The 13,591-nt window shown below is 45.1% G+C and overlaps 1 protein-coding gene across 1 annotated transcript in view; it reads right to left on the reverse strand.

Annotated features, from left to right (window-relative positions):
• NKAIN4 (Na+/K+ transporting ATPase interacting 4) overlaps positions 1-13,591 on the reverse strand; it is a gene marked incomplete at its 5' end in the record, with an annotated part of 25,723 nt that overhangs the window by 10,767 nt on the left and 1,365 nt on the right. The window contains one exon of the mRNA XM_010182499.1: positions 5,461-5,658. Within this exon, the coding sequence (XP_010180801.1) occupies positions 5,461-5,658 (198 nt within the window). The remainder of the gene's footprint in view (positions 1-5,460; positions 5,659-13,591) is intronic.

Below are 13,591 nucleotides of genomic sequence, written 5' to 3' on the forward strand. Positions count from 1 at the left end.
CTGAGGCAGCCCCGGGGCTGCTCCCCGCTGCCTTGCGCCTCGGCGGGGAAATCACCAATCAGCGCTCATCAGCTGGGCTGTGGTAGATAACGATGTCAACTCTTAGAGGTGCTCTTGGGAAAACAGAGTGTTTCAGCTTCAAGCGGTCCTGGCACTTAGTGATGTGTCTAACCACCCGTCTGCATGCTCTGGTCTCCTACATAAGTGGTTTGCTCTCACCCTCAGATCAAATTAGGAGTGTGTTTACACACATTCTTGCACTTGCTCTAACATTTCTGTAGCTTGAAGATCCAGCCTTTTGACATTTTGCAGGATATAAGGTCCAATAATGGAATTTACATACACACAAATATTCACGCAGGAAAGATGCATCTTGAATGCGTGCCCTGATTCCAACGGCACTCTAGGAAGGTTTTCTCTTTCCCCAGATTTCCATCATGCCTCTGAGTAGGAACTCTGGGTTAATAGCCATGCAAAGTGGCAGCCCTGAATCCATTCATTATTATTATACTCTATAATATGTACACACAAACGTTATGCAATATCTGTGTCAGGGAACTCCTGATAGTATTAACAATGAAAATTACTTATCTGCCCAGTTTATGGGCAGAGTGCATGAAAGATTATCAGCTTTACTGTCACGGGAAACCTGTTAAAACCCTGAAAATTGTTCATGGTTCAGGAGCACCAAGCAAGCAGTAAGATTGACTTGGGAAGTTTGTTTTGCACAGAAATTAATGCCCCATAACCCTCAACCATCATTCCTCTCACCATGCACATTTTTGCTTTTATGACTAAGGTGACCTTTTGCATTCAGAAAAGCAAACAAATCAAAAATAAGCTAGTGATTCAGGTGAACTCCCCTAAATCTCAAATTCCAGCTCCATTTGAGTGGAGGATTTTCTTGTTTATTTCTTTTATCTCCTGGATTTATTTGAGATTTGGATTATAAAGTGAATCAAAAGTAAGTTTTAAACACCATTCCCTCTTTAGATGGCTTTCATCCATAAAAAATAGTTCATTTTATGGTACATTTTATTCAAAGAAGTTTTGCTTGTCTTGTGACCTGTGCGGAACAGGAGAGTTTCAGTGGCAAGGAGAGGAGACATGTACCAAACATGAATTGCATTTTTATATGGGCTGACCTAAACTATAATTACCTCTGTCACCTCAGGGATGAAACGAACTCATGGGACTCCTCAACTTTCACCTTCTGCATAAACTATGAATGAAATATAGCTACAGAGGAGAAATGGTGCTCCTATTGTCCAGTCCTTTTCACTGGAAGAGTCCACCAGAATGGGATAAGCAGATTCCAAGAGACACCAACGGTTCCTTTCTGACTGCATCCTTGATGAAGAAGTATCAAGTCCCCACATATCACCAAGCTTAGCAGCAATTAACAGAAGGTTTCACAGAGGCCAAGAATTTGGTAGTAATTTCACTCTTGCTCAAAATGCCATTTTGGTTGCTGATTTCAAGACAAAAGAGGGTTTTAAGCTCTACTGTTCCCAGGGAAATAGCAATAATTCTTAGATCTTTGCAAATTATGTAGGGGAGGTGGAAAAGGAGGGAAAATGTCAGTGATGTAAACTGACACTAAGCTATTGCTCTAATTCCCTAAAGAATGTCCTTAGGCTTTAGCCTCTGCTGCGGTTTCTCTACTTGTTCTGCATGTTCAGTACCAGCTTCCTACAGGCTGCAGAAGTATCCGATTAAGGTTTTTATTACAAACACATGTTGTAGGCAGGTGTGTTCAGTCAGCCTGTCAGACAGCCTGGGAATGCACACACTGCCGAACAAAAGAGGATGGAGCTGGGATGTCCCAAGCAGTCTGCAGGCAAATGAACAGTGCAGAATAGACAGGAGGAGACAAGCGTGCCCAAAGGGAATAAGGAAAACATAAGCCTGTGCATCCCTCTGCCCCTCAGTCACCTGAAGTTCACTTTTTGTGAAAGTTGAAAAGTGTTCATAAAGCAGCAGCATCAGACTAAAGAGCTGGAGCCAGAAAAACTGAATTACAGCAAGATCTACAGAAAGCGACTAGCTGGCTGTGAGCGTGCAAAACACACGAAGGATGGGAAGGCAAGTTTTAGGAGGTGTTACTGTTGCTTGTGTAAAATCTTAGCTTTAGTCTACATCTGTCCTAGAGAAGATTCTGGGCTCTTCAACTCTTCTCAACAGAAAAAACTTGCCATTGGTTTTTCCACCACAGAGAATCTGTGCAGAGTCTCCTCCCTCAGGGCAGATGTATTCTAGGTTTCACTTCTAATCAGAGCCAATGGAGTGTTTATGCTGTCCTCAGTGCAAGTCAGAAAATGGAGAGAGATCTGCTACAAGAAAGTGAAAAGCAAGCTTGTCAAAGAGCTATTGTGACCAGAGAGCCAAAAAGAGACAATCAAAATCCTTTGATTCCTCAACCTTCTTTGTTCTTTGGATGCAATTATGACCACTGAAAATCTAGCTTCTGCCAACAGCAAAGCATCTCTTGCACGTTGCTTCTCACATAACATCTGCTGTCAAGGCTTGCATTGCCGCTTTCCTGGGAACCTTCCAACCTGTCAGTCTGAATGAAAACAGCAGACAGGCAGGCAGTGAGTTCTCTCGGTTGGGAAGACATTTCCAATTTCCACCCCATTCAATGGAGCCTCAGGAAAAGCGTCGCCCTCCCGACTCCCAGAACTACCATATGGACAGCCCAGAGCTATGCCAGGTATTTCAAAACTAAAAATCGCTCCTCTCCCTGCTGGCTGGCAAGTTCAGGGGATGCAAAATGAATCCTTGCTAAGATCAAAGCAGATTTGTTTTTTCTTGACAAAGTAGGTGGTGTTGCATTTCCTGAGTGGGTTGGTAGGATTAGTTTTACAGTGACATTTCTATAACAGTACAGACTTTAAGATGTTGTTACAACACGCTTCTTCCTCCATTGTGTTCTGCACTAAAGCATTGAGAATGATTTTTGTACTGGGTCCTACAGCTACTTGTATGGTGACTGATATAACCAGGTTTGATAGCATTCAAGATTAAAGGAGTTGCTTTTGCCTTCAAGGAGTACAGACAAGCTCAGAGCAAAAGCAGACTGAGACCTTATGTATCTTCAAGTGTATACCCAGGAGCAGGAGAATACAGTCAGCAGGAGTCAAGATGACAGCCAACACTGTGCTCACCATATGGGTTCAGGTTTGCTTTCCCTCTCCTTTGGCATGCAAGACTGAATTCAGTGAGCATCACCCCAAGTACACAATATGGTACACTACAGTTCCTCAGTAGTCGCAAGGAATTGGTATTTCCAGAAAACAACCAAAGTGTCCACAGCTGGGTACCACAGGTAAAGAACACGGATCTCACACTACAATATCTGAAAAAAAACAAACCAAAGAAAAACCAAACCACAAACCCCCACCTCACAACTTCTAAAGATCATTAGGCAAAGCAAAAAACCTATAGAAAGCACAGTTTTGCCTGTCCTTTGCCCTTCTTAACAGGGAACTGACTATTCTGGTCTCAAATGCATGGCAGACAAGGAGGGAACTAGGTCATGTCCCTTGGTGCATCCCCTGAGCCTTCAAGTTCCCAGTCATGTTTTTCATACTATCGATCTGATCTCCCTGCTGATGTGCAGCACAGTACCTGCCAGGCACTCTGGAAAGGACAGCAGCCTGTAATAAAATCTGCCTTAAAATGAGATAAAGAGAACAGAAAAAGATGCTGGCAGGGATCAAAGAGTTTGACCCTCAGAGACTTAAAAGGGAGAGAAGTGGCTGACTGTTTTCAGGGAAGGTCTGAGTGAAAAGGTGGGAAAGCTTGCTTTCTGCCTTACCTCAGCAAAGCAGAGAGGAAAAGCTCTATTTCTCCTGCTACATGACAAAATTATATGAATATTTCAAAGCTGACAGGACTTACAGGCCTGGGGCTGCAATACTCTACCTTTATTACAGGACAAGTAGAAATTAGTTCATCCTGCATAGCTCAGCCCATATGGCTTTCTTGCGTACAAGTATTCTACCCTCATTTCCAGGGCTTAGGATTCTGAAATCCACTGCAACTTAAATCTCAAGGAGAGAGAAAATATTTACCCAAATCCTATTTTATCTTATAGCTCCCCGCTCTGTCTCCCCATCTGGTCCTTTGTGGTGTTTTGCAGATGCACAGAGAATATTGTCATGTGCCTTTGAGAAGAAGCAAAGGAGAAAGCACTCACAGAGACACAGACTCCTATACATCAGTGTGATCACTTAGCTCAGGGCCATGTGCCTAAGTTAGTAAGCTGCCATAAACCAAAGCTTTATTCCAAACAAACTCAGGCCCATTTGTTGGCTGAACCTCTTGCCTGGGGCGTAGGGGCTGGTGCCAGCTTGGGCATTCAGGAAGGATGCTAACAGTGACACAATCCTGCACTTTAAAACTCTGGGATGTTCTGGCTTCAAAGTCTGACAGTTGTTTCACCAAACTCAGGAACAGCACCAGCTCAGCAGCAGCAATCCCATTCCAGCTAACGGCCCTTTATAAAGCTCTTTATATAAATAGACAACAGGCTCTATACTTCTGGAGACACAGGTTTGCCTCTTTCATATACATGCACCGAAGCAACTCAGACAGTTTAATGCAGATCATTTTCCCTGAAGGGGAACTAAATATTAACAGCCAGCACACACGCCAGGGAGTGCGTCCAGCTCAGGAAACAGGAGCTTCTCCGTCTGCCTCTTTTTTTGTGACATGGCATGAAAGGGGACTGAGTCTTCCCCCCTCCCTGCAGTTCACTGGGTCACACAGATCATCCCAGCTAATAGGAAATGCAGGATCAAGACAGTGGAAAGTTGTACCGAAAACGTGCAGAGAAGTACTTGGCACTCAGAAGCATGGAATTTCTCTCTTTGTTATCCTTTACCATTTAATCAGGGCAAGTCATCCTTCTTTTTTAAGCCAAAACTGAAAACTGAAATGTGAACATTTCGCCAGTCCATGTCCGTTTGTACTTAAAACCTTTAACCACAGAGTAACAAACCAAAGCAGATTAGGAAGATGCAGGCTGCTAACTCTAATGCAGCTACAAAATGCAAGAGCACCGAAGTAGTAAGGGGGACAATGGACGTTTTGTTTCAGTTAAGTTCACAGACAAGGGAGAAACAATCAATTAACAGTGAACATCACAGACACTGAATTACTGCAGAGCACTTTAAAAAGCCTGTGGAAGACTCCAGTGAGGAAAGACTTGATGAAAGCATTCAGTGCATATATCTTTGGTGTCAGCAGAAAGAAAATATGCTGCCTTCTGCTTCTTTAAGTTTGTTTCATTTTCTGGAGATAAGGATCTTCTCCCTTTTATTTCTTCGCAACAAATGTGCCCATACGTGCTTCACCACCCATCACTAAGTCATGTGGAATAAGAGGAAAAAACCAAAACCAAAGAGCATCTCCTCAACAACTGCTACCCCATGGCACTCTCAGCGATGTACTCACTGCGATCAGGATCTGGAAGGAGCTGTGCATGACCTCGATGTACCGATACTCCAGGGCACAGCCTATCACAGAGACGTAGGAGTGGCTGTCCAGCCCTTTGATGCCAGACATTGAAGCCTCCTTCCTTACACAGCCGGGACCGTTTTCACTCCACCATGACTGATGCCGGGAGATGTTGAACGTCAAGAGTTCACTGTCCTAAAGAGAAAAGTTGCAAAGACATCTCCATTTATTGTGTGTTGGACATGCTGTCAAATTGAGAACATATTAAATCAGTGGAAAACCTGAAGTTCCAGAGATCCTCACGCTCAAGAAATGCTAGCACAGATCAAAATACATTGGCTTTATGTTCCTTATTAAGAAGTGTTTCACAGGCAGGCTCTGTGGTGGGAACCATTCCTGAGGCAGTCCCGCAACACTCCAACAAATCTATTTCACTATCACTTCACATATTTTGGAAGCAGGTCTGAGCAGCTTCTAAAGCAGAAAGACAGTTTCTAGGCTGCACACCCAAGAATACTTTGAATAGTGGTCCCTGCACCCAGAAGAGAACTCTCAAGTTTTGGATTTGGGAGAGTAGCCCTGCAAATCTAGAAGAAAGAGGTAAACAAAGCAGCACTAAGCATCCTGGCACAGAATCACGTGTTATGGGTATGCTCCTCCCAGCACAGAGAACTGAAGAATATGAACTTCACAACTCCCAACATGAGTTTCAAAACCCGACATATCTTTCTCTGTTCCTAGCTTTTAGCATATTTAACAAGTTCCTGTACCATTTCTGTCTGATTTCCTTCCACACTCTTTACATACAGTGCTTCTGCATCTTCTGTTGACCTTAAACAGTCAGCCACAGGTCAGATTACCCAGCTGAGCTGACCTCCCAGTGATGATCACAGCTTCTTGCAAACACTTCCCCAGCAATTCCTTATCATCTCTACCCTGAGAGAGTATTTTTGTATTGCTCTTCTCGTCTTTGCTAGTTCAATAATTTAAACCATGCCCCTGTGGGGGTTACAGAGTGGAACGCAACACAAGGAGTGCAGAAGTCTGGTGTGCAACCAGGTGCTCATTTGAAAATGACAACACTTTCCTCGCACTTGAGAAAAGAGTGGTACTCACTGGAGTACCCGGGAGAGCTTCGGGATTTTGCACTTACAGGACATGGCAAAGCCCTCCCTGCAGATAATAAACTTGGAACTGGCTGAACAGATCAGCCACATCACTTCACGGATGAGTGCTAAGTGGTGGGTGCCCCAGCAGCACTCTCAGGTCACTTTGATGTGGGATCAACAACCATTTTAACCACAAAATAAAGGGCTTGGAAGTGTTATTCTGAAGGACTGATTATAAAATTATGAGGCAGAGAATCTATATGTCTCTACAGAGTAGAAATAACCTGGTGTTGGTACTGGATATACACACCCAACCTAACTAGAAGTTTTAGCACCTCTCCATATACCAGGGTCCTACACAGTCCCTGTAGGAAAGAAGCAGCTCCCAGAGCAGCAGCAGTCAGAGCTTGGGGCATTCACACTTTCTGCCATGGGAAACCTCACAGGGCAGCTCCTTTGCCTCAGCTCCCTGTAGGGTCAAGAGGGAAAAACAGATTCAGAGCTGCGAATCGAAGCTCCTGTTCTGAATTACCCTCTGGAGAAAGGACTTGTCTCCACTGCCAATACAGGGAGCCCAGCCAGGTAGTCCTGCAGATACACTTTTCTGTGCCTGTGTTTGTATCCAGGGGCAAACTTGAGTTACAAGAGCAGAAAATTTGAATGCCAGCCAGGGAACATGTGAATAGAAACCAAGTGCCCTGCTATGCACATTGTGTTGGTACCCTCCACTCCACCACAGATACTCAAAAAACGGTTTGCAGAGCTGTTATTAAAATATGCTGCAGGAAGCACATGTTAAGAAATGTGGACAATTAAGTGAAAGGACAGCTGCCAAACTCCTGACATAATCACCACAACAGATGGGACATGTTTTATGGTAGATGGAGGAGGGCACAGAGATGAAGTGTGGCACCAGTGCAAAAGCAGCCTGAATAGCAAAGACAATAGGGAAAACTCTATTAACAGTTGGGAGTTTAAAGGGAGCTGTCTGCATTTTAAAGGCTATGGGGAGTAATTATTAGATTGGCAGCTACTGGATAACACACACAGTGCAGGCTGCTGTGCTGTCTACATTTCTAGAGACAGTTTGCTCTTCCAGCTTCTCACAATTTTGGCAGAGTCGTCTTTGGCTTGCTCCCTCTGCTGGGCACTGCTCTTCAGGAGCCCACAGACATCCTGCGTACCCACCAAACTGCATCTTTTCTGTAAAGCTTGTTCTTTCTCTCCCAACTTCGTTCTGAGACACAAGGATCTTCCCCAGAAAAGGCTTCTCCTCCTGGAGACAGTCACCTCCAAGCTGCTGGGCTCCTCTCCCTCTCATAAGAGAGGGAAAGAATCACCCTTCTCAAGGAAAAAAGGACTCAATTCCCATTTCCTTGCCTGGGGCTTCACCCAATTAGCACGGAAACAAAGCTGTTCCACAGGGCACTGCAGGATCTACTCTTAACCTCGGTCCCCAGGGCTTCCCTCTCCCAGCTCACAGATGGTGCCTTCCCAAACCTTCTGCCTCACTGATGCAAAGAGCCCCCTCAGCGCCTTCTCTGCTCCTTACAGAGGCTTCTACAAGAATTTGGCAAAGGAAGAAACCGGCTGCGTTCCTTCTTCAATCTTCCTTCAGTCCTTACAGAGTTGGGTCTGGCTTAACTTTGCTGCAGAAGCTGAACTTGCTTGTGAATTAAGCCTGAAAAAGCAGAGCAGGTGCTGGGCTGGAGGTAGGCAGGTGGAGGAACAGGAGGTCCTAAACAGCACTCACTGCTTTTTGCCTACAATCACGCTCCAGCAATGTGCAAGAAAAAAAAATGTACTCCAGTTAAGAACAGATTGGAAAAACTGAGCACATTTGGATTCTAAAAGCACCACAGCGACTCACGCACATGAGCCATCCATCTCACAGATGTAAAACGAATACTGATTGCACACTGGGACTGTGGATGCCCTCACGTTCACAGAGACACCTTTCTGAACAAGCATCTGTCTGGAGCACTGCCAGGCATGGGGACAGCGTGAATGAAAGGGTCTCAACATCCAAAGCAATGCCGTTCCTTTGCTTGTGTCCCTGGCTGGATGTCCTCGGAGGATACTTGCACTGATGGGGCACAGTAAAAGAGCATTCAGGAAAATCACTTTATTGACCTTCAGTTGCTCAGTGCTTCCTGGGAGAGTAAGGGGAGAAAAAAAAGAATCCCAGGATGTCTTCTGCAGTTTGCCAGCTTCATTTGCTAGGAAAGGGTTGAAGAGAAGTGAAACTACGAAATAGGAACAACATCATAAAATCAGGAGAAAAGAACTAATTGCAGGAAAGTTTAGGAAACAGCTGTTTCCCAAAGCCTTTCTGCAATGCATTTGAAGTCTAAACACACTCAAATACTCCCAAAAGTGCTATGCAGGTTGGATGATGTTAATGAACCCCACAAGCGAGCAAGCCCTGCAGCAGGGAGAGTGATCCGTGTGTAACCGCACTCCCCCTTCTTTCTTGACTGTTTGAAGAGCTAGCGCTTCCTCTCTAACCTTCAGCCTGGAGAGAAATGTGAGCCCAAAGTGATACGAGCTCCTTCCTTCTCAGGAGGATGTTGAAGGCCAGCCAGAAAAATCACACACCACTCTGAACTGTTCTACCACCTGGTTGCCATCAGCGTGAGAAGGAAGACAACGGCACTAAAACTGTAGTACCTACATTTTACAGAGGCTATTTTCCACTCCCAGCCTCACCCCACTGTGCCCCACGGGGAAACTCACACCTACCTCTGACACCCACACCGCCAGCTGTGTTCTTTCTAAAACAGCCTTCTGAAAGCTGTTCTGAAATTATTTTCTAAGGGACACTATCAGAGGTGGTTTTATTTCTTCTTGTTAACAGCTTTCTGAACCACCTCCCCCAAATTTCCCTAATTAGCAGGCAAGCCAGCAATATAATGGCTCTGGAAACAAATTGAACCCTGTATGGGAGCCCCCAGAGCTTGATGACAGAGTAAGTCTAAATCTTTTCAGTTGGAAACATTTCTTATCAAAATAGGAAATATAATGTTTATCTTTTAGTCGTGTGCTGAATAGCTGTGTCACCCTGAGACAGCAGAGAAGCACTTTTGTTGTGTCTCAGCAGGCTTTTTGACAATGCCACAGCATTTAAAGGCCAAATCCAAGGCTTCCAGTGTCTAAATTTAGATGGAGTCGAGGGACAGTTGTAATTATGTGTGCATTTATCCATCCTCCTCGCACTATTTTTTCCAGGTACAAATTCATTCCAAGATGCTGTCCAGGTTCTCTGGAATACGAATACCTGACTAAAAAGGGCTGCCTCCATTTCAAGAGGAGATTTAGACCACCATAGCAGCTCTGGATTCAGATCAAAGCACCAAGCAGACAACAGAGAATATAAAGGAAGGGTAAAAAAAATTCACCATCCCAAGATGAATAATTCCAAAGGGAAAAGACAAAGGAATACATTGAAATACACAACACTAATTCCTCAAACCTCCCTGAATGTTTCTCAAGTGCATGACTACGAGTCGATCAGCATGGCAGCTGGACAGACAGATGCTCATATGCCTTACCAGCAGGATTTTAATAATTAACTCAGATGGAGAGGGGGGTTGCAGGAGGGACTGTGTTTCACAGTTGAGTAGATAGAGAGAAGCGTAACATGTTATTTCAAGCACAGCCTAGAAACTTCAGAGATAGTTCCCAACAATTCACCCAAATAAATGGCCAGACAGACAAAGAGAAAAAAGGAGATGGGAGCAGGAACAGACCAAAGGAGGAGGAACAGGAATCTGGAAATGTGGCTGCGAGCCCCACCACAGTGGTGCAGCACTTTCGGAGAGGCTGCATTTCCCCCAGATGCTACAGGTGTGCTCAGAACCACGAGCAGAGCAAGTCAGCAAGGCAATGCTGCCAAAAGCTGCTCAGAAGCACATCACCATCTCACTGCCAGTGCTGAGAAGCAACCCTACAAATCCAGATTGCTCTCTCTTTCTTGGCAAAGCACTTACAGGAATGCTGGCATAGGCTACGTGCTTAGGGAGGCCCTTGCAGCAACAAGGGAAGTGCTTTCTTAGACACATATGCTGATCCATTTGTGTCTGGCCACCTAATGAAGTTCTGCTGTGCCATATTTCACACTCTTATTCCTAGTAAGGAAAGATTGCAAGATAAAATAAGAGGACAGAAAAAGAAATCAGACCAGTTTAGATCTTCCAAGAAGTAGAGAAAAGATTCACAGAGCAGGAAAGAGCATTTTCCTTTTCAATAAAAATAACTCAGGGTAGTTATAACTAGTGGTTAGGAAGTAGATGGTTAGTGAGTAGTTATAACTACCCTGAGCAGGACTGGTCAGAGTAGCCATTCTCAGGGTTTCCATAGCCAGGAGAGGGCAAGCACTGCTGGAGGGAGTGGAGGATAAAGGAGCACTTCAGGAAATGTCATGACAGACAGGAGGAAAGAAGGGGTGAGAAGCAGCAGGCAGGCAGCCCAAAGGAGGAAAGAGGCAGTGGAGGAGCGATTGCTGGGTGAAGGCAGGCAAACAGCCAGCCCCCAAAGTGCAAGTCAGCAACTATGCACCTACCAGCCCATATTCTGCTGATGACAGTTTATAACATTCATAACTCTTAACCCGTTTGCCAAATTCCTTATGGGCTGACATGGGACATTACCTTACAGACCCCGCAGCCGTGCTGCCCCTGGTTTCTGTTCTTTAGATCAGCTGGGCACAAGAACAAGTGTTCATGCTCTCCTCAGCCCTGCACAGCACTACCCTGCTCGCATCCTGTACTCCCTCACCGCTGTAAAATCAGACCTAGGCACCAGAGCACCAAGATTTATTTGCGATAAGTGCACATAACTGTTCCCTCTTTTTTTTCAGTTCTCCAGGCTTTTCCTAAACTTGTTACAGCAGAAACACTTGGATCCTTTCCCTGCTTTCTCACCCCACCTGAATTATCACCTGTCTCAGTTGCACTGGGTTGTCATTACGAGCCGCCAAGTTAACAAACTCCATTCTTTCTAGCTCACTGCCCTTTCTGCATTTTGTCATGATAAATTAGCGAGCTGCTGACAGAGATCTCCCTGGCAGGCTGCCCTTGTCAGGAACACAGGGGCAAGCACGTTGCTGTCAGGAATGCTGCTCTCCCACTCCTCCCACCACCTCACCAGCAATCACAGGGGAAACAGCACCTAAGACCTTCCTCAGAGCTATCAGCTCCCCAAGGGACTTGCACAGGAGCACAGCCCCATCTGAAATACTCCCCAGCATATCCATGCCGTAAGTAAGTAATGAGTTAGCATTTACCTGACCAGCTCTATCAGCCTCACTCCACCAAAGCTCTTCTTCTAATATTTGCTGTACCTGCTTACTGCCAGGCTCATTACGAGCTTAAACTCTGGCTTCTTACAAGGGACCAAAGCACAGCATCCTCCTAAGGCCCCACAGAGTATGCAAACCCCTCGCCAATACTGCCCTGTCCTCACCCGCTCCAAGAGCCTGTCCCCACACTTGCACATCCAAGCCCAGGTACCTTTCTGGAGTCTGATCCCAGGACTACAGAGTTCAATAAGACTGCAAATATCAGCTGGCTTTGGATCAGGTTTCTAGAGAACAACGCTGCTCAAGTCCAGCCTGCAAAGCACCGCACTGTCCTACAGAAACCTTAAGTCCTGTTTCAAGTGCATCTTTCATTCTCATGTGGAAGTGAGGGCTTTGTTTTGCCATTACAAAGACCCAAGTAACTTCAGTTCAAGGGGAGGAGGAGGAAAGAAAGCAGCACCGAAGTTTTTTTTCCTACAAGACAGAGTTCTCAAACAAAAGTAACTCATTAAGGACAAAGGCAAGGCTGTAAAGGATTTTACCACCCATCAAGCACAAATACTCCGTTGTTTTTTGCCAGTTGCCACCAAAACTAACAGCATGAATTTCTCATTGCAGCTCTAGAGGGAAGTCCACCAGATCAATAACAGCTTACACTGCAGCCCAATTCTATAAAAAGAGTCTCCAATCACAAGCATCATCCTTTAGGCTAAATAAAGGTTCTCCATATGCTGGCTTTGCTAAAATGAGCCACAGCACAGAGCAAGGTTACGAGATGAAGCTCCTTTCTAGTGGAGAAAGTGGAGTTTGCCGTGCTGTTTGAATTGCAGAACAGTGATCCGACGTGTTGGCGGGCAGATTGGGATTAGTAAACACAAATAATCAGCTGGCTGGAAGCAAACATTGGCTGTCAGGGAAGCTCCCAGGGCAGTTTATCAAGCCAGTGTTTCCTCCACAGAAGGGAGTGTTTAAATAGTTACATAAAATTCTTTTTTAGTTCGTCACAGCCAGCACCAAGATCATCTCAGGGAGAGCTTTCAGACCATGAGTAATCACTGTTTTGGACAAGAACTCTCTCAGAAAGTTTCTGAGGATAATTGAGAGAGGAAATGGAGATTAATTGAAGAATTAGGAAGTTACATTTTCTTATCTGCAAAGGATTTATGCTGTCACTCATGACTTGCTGTAGGCCTGATTAAAAAAACTATAGTGCAGCTCCAATTATGACTGGAACTTAGAGGTATGACCTGGGAATTTAGGCCAGATGTAGACTGCTCCAAAATGAACCTGTATCCTATAATCACTCTGAGTCTGCTAAGCTACAACAACACTTAGTAATTAATTGCTTACAGACCAGGCTTAATTTAGGGCCCGCCTCCCATTTTTATTATTTCTGACTCACCCTTCATTAAGCTGACAGCAATACTTAGCTTATCAAGCCTTCAGAGAGCCTCACACATTAACTCACAACACCCCTGGCCAAGAGCCATGCATAACTACCACTGTATTTAAGAAGGAAGAATTGAGACAAGGAAGCCCCATCAGCTCAGAAGCTTCATCCAGAGGAGATGTCCCAGCCCCCCCCAGCATCCCTCTGGTTTATTCTCTGTTCAGCAGAGAAAGAGGAGCCTCTTCTAAAAGGTGCAGTGAGAAATACTTCGCCTGGCGTGGCAACCAAGTATCTACCCCTGATGCTGAAGTGCATGAGGTCTTCAGCAGG

The sequence above is a fragment of the Mesitornis unicolor genome, unplaced genomic scaffold (genome assembly GCF_000695765.1).
Source record: "Mesitornis unicolor isolate BGI_N332 unplaced genomic scaffold, ASM69576v1 scaffold30154, whole genome shotgun sequence".
NCBI classification, from domain to species: domain Eukaryota; kingdom Metazoa; phylum Chordata; class Aves; order Mesitornithiformes; family Mesitornithidae; genus Mesitornis; species Mesitornis unicolor.